General features: G+C 32.3%; 2 protein-coding genes across 2 annotated transcripts; one reads left to right on the forward strand and one right to left on the reverse strand.

The window, feature by feature from the left end:
• The first annotated feature begins 2,078 nt into the window (after positions 1-2,078).
• On the forward strand, positions 2,079-4,056 carry LOC139847606 (subtilisin-like protease SBT3.17). Its single transcript, XM_071837311.1, has 3 exons — positions 2,079-2,367; positions 3,269-3,366; positions 3,842-4,056. The coding sequence occupies exons 1-3, from the start codon at positions 2,153-2,155 to the stop codon at positions 3,916-3,918; spliced, it is 390 nt and encodes a 129-aa protein (XP_071693412.1). The 5' UTR covers positions 2,079-2,152; the 3' UTR covers positions 3,919-4,056.
• A 358-nt stretch (positions 4,057-4,414) lies between these two features.
• LOC139847848 (putative receptor protein kinase ZmPK1) lies at positions 4,415-6,870 on the reverse strand. The gene has a single exon (XM_071837577.1). It carries the CDS (start codon positions 6,852-6,854, stop codon positions 4,428-4,430), a length of 2,427 nt encoding a protein of 808 aa, XP_071693678.1. The 5' UTR covers positions 6,855-6,870; the 3' UTR covers positions 4,415-4,427.
• Between the last annotated feature and the right edge of the window lie 2,427 nt (positions 6,871-9,297).

A 9,297-nucleotide genomic window follows, 5' to 3' on the forward strand; every position in this document is an offset into this window, starting at 1 on the left:
CGAAAAAAACTCACCACAAGGCAACAAACTATGCCATTATTCACAATTCATGACCACCTTAAACGATTAACGACATTAACGAATATGTGAGAAACTACATAGAAGAATTGAAAATAACATCCAAAGAGTTACAATATCCCCGCCATCAAAGTTATACGTCGTACCTATTTGAAAATACGAACCGTTGATTACTATTACTTTCGAATTTAAGTCCAATATTTTTATTTTGAACAATATTTTTTTATTTCTAATTCTACAAATTTGAACTTTAAGAATGTTTAATTGTTTATTTGTGTTATCATTGTTGGAGATTGTCTTAATATATCGTGATTTCATAAAACCCGCGAAATCGCGGGTTTTAACTAGTTATATAATAAAAGGGAGTTGGCGCTGATGTCATTACATGCTTTCAATGTTGTAACATATGCTTCTAAAATTGTACCTAAATTAATTTGATGATGTCATCAGTACTCAATATCTTTTCATTTAAAAATAAAAACACAAAATTATATAGTATATATATAAAACCTTTCCAAAGTACTGCTTAAAATTTTTAATTTAAATTTTTTGTGAGTCTTTATGCATGCAGCTTTGGAGCTTTGGAAAGGTAAAATTTCTCATCTTCTCCAACACTCTTTGTCTACACAATACTTTCCTCTCATTGGACTTACTCACCACCCAAAAATTAAGTTGGTTATCAATTCCGTTTAATTTAATTTTCTTAAATAAATAAATGCTTTTCTCTTTACCTCCATTCCGTTTCAATTTTGCGTCTCCTTATCTCCATTCTGTCTCATTTATCCATTTCATCACATTCATCACAAAAGCCCTAAAATATAATGGGATATGAGTATTTTATTCATGGAAGTAAATTTAATATGTGATTAGATACCTTTTTGTTGATTTCTTTTTTTTTTTGCTATTTTAATCTTTCAAATTCTTCAAATTGTATGATGAAAATGTGGAGTAATCAATACTACATATTTGAGAATCTTTTGTACCAAATTCTTCCCCATTTGATTAGAGGTCTCAACAATCAAGAACTCAAAATTTATTATACTATATATTTGATCTATGTGATTAGTTTTTCATCTATGTTTATTATTTCTTCAGTTTTTAGAGTTTTTTCAGGTTACTCAATTACGAGTATTTATTTTATGAAACTATGACTAATATATTTTGTTTGTATATGTTTTTACGTTCTTTCGGATCTCTTCTTCCTATTGAGTTTTGTTAGTTAAACTGAGGTATAAAGTATTCTCCAAATTCAAATAATATCATTTTTTGTTAAAAAAAAATATAAGTTTGCTAAGTTGATGTAAGAAGTATATGAACTGTTTTGATTAAGATAGTGATTCATGCTAAATTAATGAAATTTTAATTATTCAATTCAACAAAGTTGATACAAATTTTGAGTTTTGAAATTTATATAACAGTTACAATTATGATAGTTTTTGGCCATCAAAAAGAAGATGGACCATTCGGATTCGCCTGTAGAACCCGCACTAGAAGCTACTGATGAAGTTATTTACCTCTGCAGTATGAAAGCTCTATGAAAATATCTAGGATGTTGGGGTTCTAAGGAAGCATGGTCACATTAATGGAGAGAAACAATATGTTTGTCATTATGAACATGGTGGAAAGTTACAACCTTTATTATTTGATAATTAGTTGTCAAATAACGCGGTATGGACCCGGGTAAATGTCACGTGTCTAATGCCAAAACTTCTTCGAAAGGTTTTTAAGCTTCTATATACTTAGCTTTGAAATTGAGTAGCATTCTTAATCTTTTAACATATAGATAGCTTAATCAAAAGATTTTAAAAGACATATTTTCTTAGTAACAAGGTAAGTCATATATTATGCTACAATATTTTTAAGCTTTTATTGGTGTATGTTATGCTACAATATTAATTCTAATATTTTCCTACTAACTTAGTAACCTATAAATATAGTAGTTTTTAATCAAACCCGTGAATTTACGGGTCACTTAAGTAGTATTTGATCCAAAGTTTTGTTTTTTAAGTGTAGGTTGTTTGTTACACGCTATATCCGCCCCGCGTAATTCGAGTCTTCGTCATTAAGCTAAACAAAATATCTCTATCAGACCATCTATATCTTTGTAGCTATATATTTATATATTTGTATAGAAATGGCTCAACGATCCATCTTATTCGTCACTTTATCTCTAATATTCATTATTATCATCACCATATCATCAACATCAATGGCGGATATCAAATCATCAGTTCCAGAAACGGCGTCAGTTCCAGTAGAATCAGCCGTTCATATCGTTTACACCGATCGACCTGTAGACGAAGAACTCGAAATCTATCACCTTCGTACTCTCTCTTCAGTTCTCGGCAGGTAAACTATCTCTCTCTACCTCTGATTTGTATAATTGATGATAATTATATGTGTACGGATCGAGTGAATGAAGTTTGGTATATGTATGAATTTTTGTATATACATGATTATTTTGTTAAGAACTTAGTGAACTATTGTAGGATCAATTAGGTTATTCAATTAGAAGTTATGTATTGTTACGAAGGTTTGTGTATAGGATTGATCAATGCTTGGAAGATGATTGAATTTTTTTGTTATTAGGATCTTTCTTACCTTCTATTTGGACAAAAGTAGGTTGTTTAATTCAAAGTAATATATTGTTACTGTATTTTAGGTTGATTTGATGCTTTAGTACCAAAATTGAAATTCATTTTGCTATGAGATCAGCCAATTAGGTTCTCAACATCGGAATTTGTAACAATATTTTCTCTAAAAATGATTGGATTGATCAAGTTAAATATGTTTGGAAGACAAATGAAAATTTGATTTTAATGTTATGAATTTGGTTAATCAGGTAATTTGGAAGTTATTGTTACTTGATCTTCGTTGATTTCAGCTTTTGTCATAGCAGTGGAATTAGGCTTTTGAACATATAGCAAAGCGAATTAATTGTTTTAAACAGAAACTAGAACGAATTGGGGTTATAACTTTCGAGTTTAAATGGAATAGTTTGGTGACATATAAAAGTTTGGTGACATATAAAAGAATGAGTACTTATGTATTAAAAACGTCACTATTTAATTATGCGAAGACAGTGTATAGGAATTCGCTCCTCACGGTTTGATTTTTTTGTTGTTCCAGATTTATGATTTTATCTTTTGTTACTGGGATAGATCATAGATAAGCGGAAAAGCGTGTATTTGTATGTTTTTGAATTATGAGTTGTTAATATATGTGGTTAATTTTGTTTCCTAATTGATAGTGAGGACGCAGCAAAAGGGGCGTTGCTGTACACTTACAAGCATGCAGCTTGTGGATTTTCTGCTAAGCTAACTCCCAAGCAAGTTGAAGAACTTTCAAGTATGATGTCTTTTCTCTTGTGATATTTTTTTGTATAATTTTTGGATTCAGTGTTTTGTCAAAAAATGGTATCGTAGTGGTTATAATATAGGGTCGATAGCCTTATCATATAGCCTTAGGTTGCTCGAGAAAAGTATAATATCCATTGAACAGAACAGATGAAGAAAGATACATAGGTATATATTACTGTACTGAAGTAGGGGGCATATTACACCTGAAAGAAAAATAAATATAAACGGATCAAATGTTGATCATAAAGAAGGGTAACAAGGTAATTGAAAAAAAAGGAACATTATGGGCAAGTAGTGTCTGTTTGGTGTCATTTGTGTAATTTGTTCAAGTGGGCAGTCAAGCGGGTGATGTTTTACTTTACTGTTTACTGGCTATGGCTACTACGATCTTTAGTGTATTCCATTGATTTTACTTACAACACAATATTAGTAAACGTAATTTTAATCTTCTTTTTTTTCGACAGAGCAACCAGGTGTTCTCCAGGTGGTTGAGAGCAGGACAATGAAGCTTCATGATTCACCAGTGAATATGCTCGTCTAAAATCAGCAACAGGGTTTATTTTTTCCGTTGACTAATGAACTGCAACTGTTTTACCTTTTCAATACTTTGATGTGTACAAATCTATAGTTTGGTTATAATCTAATGAAATTACATGAGTGCTTCTGTTTGTTATGTATCGATTATGGGTTTTTCATCTGTTGTCTAACGTTATTGTAAACTATTCACCATAAACAATAGGATCAGTGTATCTAGTTCAACACAAGTTTAACAATGTTTGGTAAGACGATAATAAGCTTTTAAGAGTAGTACATAATTAAAATTGCAGGGCATCTAAAACTGTCCTTATAGTTTCTTTGATTTTGTCCTGCACTGCAGGCCCATTTAGTCTCCAATACCCATCAAAACTTTGATTTCTTTATTGAATATGGTAAATCTTGAATTCTGATTGAGATAATTATCATGCATGTTTGCTGTATTACTACTTGGCATGTATGAAACAAACCCAGAATCCATACATTGTTTGATGATTTAATATGATAACTCATTAGTTACATAGAAAATAGAGATGTATCATTTTTTGGATGCAAAAGCATGTTAACCACTTGGCTCATTGTAGGTCTCACCTGCATATCTTCCTCAACACATTGCAATGCAATTCTAACCAGATTTTCCATAATGGTCCAATCAAACTCGCCCTGTACCGACCCATCTACAATCTCCTCAACCCATGATCCAGTTTGACTTTGACCAAACTCTTGTACCTTATCTCTCACCCACTCAATAACCCCGGGCTCTATCTGACCATTTCCATCACTCGTCTTATTCTTTCCTCCTGGACCCCGCCCCGTTATCATCTCCAATACCACAACCCCGTAACTAAATACATCAACCTTCGAAGTTATTGGAAGATTAAACACCCATTCAGGAGCCATATAGCCTCGAGTCCCTCTTACTGTCGAAAATCTTGAATTGTAAACCCCGGCTCTATCGACTAGCTTCGAAAGCCCGAAATCCGCCACTTTTGGAGTGTAATTCGCTCCCAAAAGTATGTTATGTGGTTTCACATCACAATGTAGGACCCACTCCAAACACTCTTCATGTAAATAAGCAAGCCCTTTCGCTGTACCTTTCGCGATCTCAATCCTTTTTTCCCAATCTAACGTACCACGAACTAGGTTTTCGGCCAATGATCCATTCTCCATGTGCTCATAAACAATAAGCCTATGCTTCCCTTCAACACAATAACCCCATGTTTCAATCAAGTTCATATGATTTAGCCTGCCAATTGTACTAATTTCATCTTGAAATTCACCTTCACCTCGTTGCGTAAGGTTCTTTAGCTTCTTGATCGCTGCAATTCGGTTATCTGATAACGTTCCTTTGTAAACAACACTTGCACCACCTCTCCCAATCTCGTCCTTAAAGTTGCGCGACGCTTTTTTCAGCTCGTGGTACTTGAACTTTCGAAACGCCACAACAGGAAAATAACCTTGATCAGGTGTAATTAAACGTCTACTGTTCTTATACCAGAAAAACAGTATGAATACGATTTCAAGAAACCCGATCACACATCCCAAAACAAGCACATACCTAAGCAGCTTGTTCTCGTGTTTCTTCTCATATGATCGTGCGAGTGGTGTAACAACCGGCTGGGCTGCACAACCTAATCTCGTTTGTTTGAAAAAAGTCTGATTAAAAGATGATACAAACGTTTTCGGCAGTTTGATATACATCGAATTGTAGAAGCCCATTTGGTACCCATTATATAAAGAAGTTTTTATGTAACAATAATAAGTTCCTACGTCATTTTTATATCCAAATTGAAAGCCTTTACAACTGCAATCATGTAAGCAATCTTCCTTACAAGCATCAAGAGTGTAGTTTTCGTGGTACCGAATATCAAAGCTATAGTATTCCACATGGCGTAATTCGATGAAATCTTGATTTTCGGGCTTGCAAGTCTTTAAAACGGGCTCGCACCCGTAACTCCAATCTTTAGAATTCACCATCTTATAACCATGTAAACAAGTGCAACTTCTACCTAAATTTTGAGAATAAGTACAAAGACTATTTTGTCCACAAATGCCATGAACCCTACAAGAATGAGAAACAGCTTGCCATTGAACTTCCCATTTGTTACTTTTTTGATACTCAACAAGACTATAAACTCTTAAATTACCATCTATATCAATTTTCATCATTCTTTGTGGCCCAATTCCGAAATCATTCGATAAAAAACTTAAACCATCGGATGAATTAAACCTACCATAAGAATCAAGACTCGCTTTTCGACTATATAAATATTGGTACCTCCCAACTTCCCATGGTCTTAAAGCGGGGTCGGGCCAGAAATTAGTTATAACTTCTGGCCCGTCATAATGAAGACGTAAAATACTATCACTATCGAAAAAAAGCTTATAAAAACCGGACGAAAAGTTAGTTAAACTTCTTGAAGAAACTAGTTGTGTGTCTTTAGTTAATTTTTGATTTGGAAGAAGTGTATCAGTTGGATAATCAAAACTTTGCCAGAGAATTTGGTTTTGTTCATGAAGGACAAGGTTACCATTGTTATGAAGCTTTAAGTTACAAGTTGACTTTGACTTTGTTTGAGTTGACCAAATAATGTATTGATCAGCATCTGTTAAAACAAGATTACCATCTTTCAATAAAGAAAGCTTTGAGCTTTTCCCGTTAACCGGTTCGTCTCGATTAGCCATCCAAACGATGGTGCGGTTTTCAGTGGTGGGTTGATCGTTTGAGAACCAAATGGCGAAACAGTAAGCGTTTAGTCCGACTTGATGAAAACCCGCAGTGAAACGCTTGTTTGGTGATCGTATAATGTCGTAGTTGTTTTCGACTGAGAGAGATTGGCCTGGTGATAAGGTATAGATGGGGAACAAGAAGTAGAACATGAAAATGAGATGAAAAAAGATGATTTTATGGTTATGGTTATGAAGATGAAATGGTTCAGTCATTATTATTATTATTATTTTTTTAGTTTGAGAAATAAGAAATATAAAGAGTATGTAGAATGTAAAGTAAGGTCCTCATTATTAGGTCACAAAATGAATATATGCATAACGAAACTTGGGTAACAGGTAAATGAGTATTTTGGTTGAATTTTGACTTCTACTTATAGCAAGTCTGGGTAGGTGACGTGTGAACACATGTAATTCGGTTTTTGTGAATTATTAATCATACGTACATAATTAGTACTGGTATATGTTAGGTGTGATTAGGAAGGTTGAAGCTATTAAGCCATTTGTATAACCGTTAGTCCGCTCTAACCGATTTAATGTTCTTTTGCAAATTTATATAATTTTCTAAGAACATTCGTTACGGTATAAAAAAGACGTTGGACATTCGACTTGGCGCCAGACAACACAAACGCAACACTTGTTATGGAGTGTTATTGTGTATTTTTTTTTGTACGCGTGGAGGGTATTACAACATACTTCGTAAGTTACAACGTTGTATACTCTTTCTCCATCTCAAAATAACGGTTCCATTTGACTTTTCAAAGTCTATCTTTTTAAATTTTGAATTAAAATATTTTAATTCGTACTCTAAAATATTTGAGAAAAGTTATATGAATATATTCGACTTTAAAATGTTTTTTATTGGTATAACTTTTATCAAATATTATATAACACAAATTAACATATTTACAACTAAAGTTGTTCAAGAAAGACTCAAAAAGTCAAACTGAGACAATAATTATGAGACTGAGGAAGTAATACTGAGTAGGTTTTTAAGAAAACCTTCAATCTTCAATACATCCACAACTATTAGTGAATGAGTGTATTTCTAGTTTTAAATTCTTTATGTTATGCCCATCAAAAAATAAATGACTTATGAGGTCATGCATGACATTAGCGTGGTTATTATTCATCATTCATCCAGAATTGACAATTAGTATCTAGTAGAATCAATTTTGTGTACTAATATGAAGAGATACTTATATGTTTATATTCATGTATGAATTAAAAGGAAATATATTATGTATGAATTAAAAGGAAATATCTATATCTATATCTATCTATATCTATACTATACATTAAAAGAAAAGAAAAATTGAGATATACTTTTTTAGCATTATTGAATACGGACCATTAGATCAAAAAAATGACCTCCATTGCCCTTACTTGATAACCATTGGATCAACCTATAACCTTATAACTATTTGCATTCTCACAAAACTTCCCATAATACCCTTATAGAATAAAATTACGGGAGTAAAACAACTCGAATAGGGGTCACGCTATTCAGTTTCACTTACACCATACACCCCATTTTCACGAACCCTAATCGATTCCTGAAACAAAATGGTTACTCTCTTCCAGAACATACATTAATCGCGGGTTAGTACCTTTGATTTAATCCTCAGATCGTTATTTTTTCTTTATATCATCTTTGATTGAGTGGTTCGTGTGTGAGTATTTTTGATTTAGGGCTCCGATCAATCGATTTTTTCAATATCATCTCTGATTTGGTGCTTCGGTCAATCTGTTTTTCAAATATCACCAATTTATAGTAAATTTTAATTCGAGATCTTCTGTTTTAGTTCTGAATTTGTTATCGATTAAAGTGGTTTAATTTGTTTTCATTCAAAGTACCTGCAGTGGTTGTTTCTCCTATTGTTTGTCCTCCTTTTAATTCGGTTTCAGTTGATGCTATTGTTGCTGAGGTAATTCGATTTCTTTAATTTTGCCCTATGTTCCATTGTTAATGATTATTGATTGAATGATATATCTGCTGTAATTATTTTTTGTCATCTCAAATTTGCTAAGTCAGTTTGAATTATATGTTTGTATGTCTGTTTCATCAACGCATTCAGAAGCTTATATATTTGAAATTGAATTAGTCTATGAATCTTTTGTTGCTAAATTAATGGTAATAGCAAAATGCAGGTAGTCTAAAGTTTAAGCGGGTGAACTGTGACAACCCGAAAATTTTTGACCAAATTTAAACTTTATCTTTAAATGATTTAATGTTTTCGACACGATAAGCAAAGTCTGTAATGTTGAGTCACAAAGTTTTGGAACTATATTCATGTAATCAATTATTCTTTGACTGTTCTTGAAGATTCAAGAACAATATATATATATATATATATATATATATATATATATATATATATATATATATATATATATATATGATTTCAAGTTATTTAGTAAACGATAGTAACATTCGATTATTGATTCGATTGATATTTAGATAAGTTAATTAAGACGTTTAAGATGAACCAGTAAAACACTAATTTGCTACAGTATTTTCGAATTGCTACAGTACCCGAAAAGCTACAGTGTTTTCAAAAATCACTATTTGCTACAGTAACTTTGCTACAGTAAACACTATTTCAAAATGAAAATGTATATATGTATATGTATATACTACGAGACGATGATTTATAGA

Source organism: Rutidosis leptorrhynchoides, chromosome 5 (genome assembly GCF_046630445.1).
Source record: "Rutidosis leptorrhynchoides isolate AG116_Rl617_1_P2 chromosome 5, CSIRO_AGI_Rlap_v1, whole genome shotgun sequence".
Lineage (NCBI taxonomy): Eukaryota > Viridiplantae > Streptophyta > Magnoliopsida > Asterales > Asteraceae > Rutidosis > Rutidosis leptorrhynchoides.

What these genes read in the sequence shown, in the direction of transcription:
- LOC139847606 (XM_071837311.1), top strand. Translation starts at nt 2,153, where the DNA reads ATGGCTCAACGATCCATCTTATTCGTCACTTTATCTCTAATATTCATT. An exon ending in CTCTCTTCAGTTCTCGGCAG is followed by an intron (nt 2,368 to 3,268) that starts GTAAACTATCTC and finishes CCTAATTGATAG; the next exon opens with TGAGGACGCAGCAAAAGGGG. An exon ending in GCAAGTTGAAGAACTTTCAA is followed by an intron (nt 3,367 to 3,841) that starts GTATGATGTCTT and finishes TTTTTTCGACAG; the next exon opens with AGCAACCAGGTGTTCTCCAG.
- LOC139847848 (XM_071837577.1), bottom strand. Translation starts at nt 6,854, where the DNA reads ATGACTGAACCATTTCATCTTCATAACCATAACCATAAAATCATCTTT.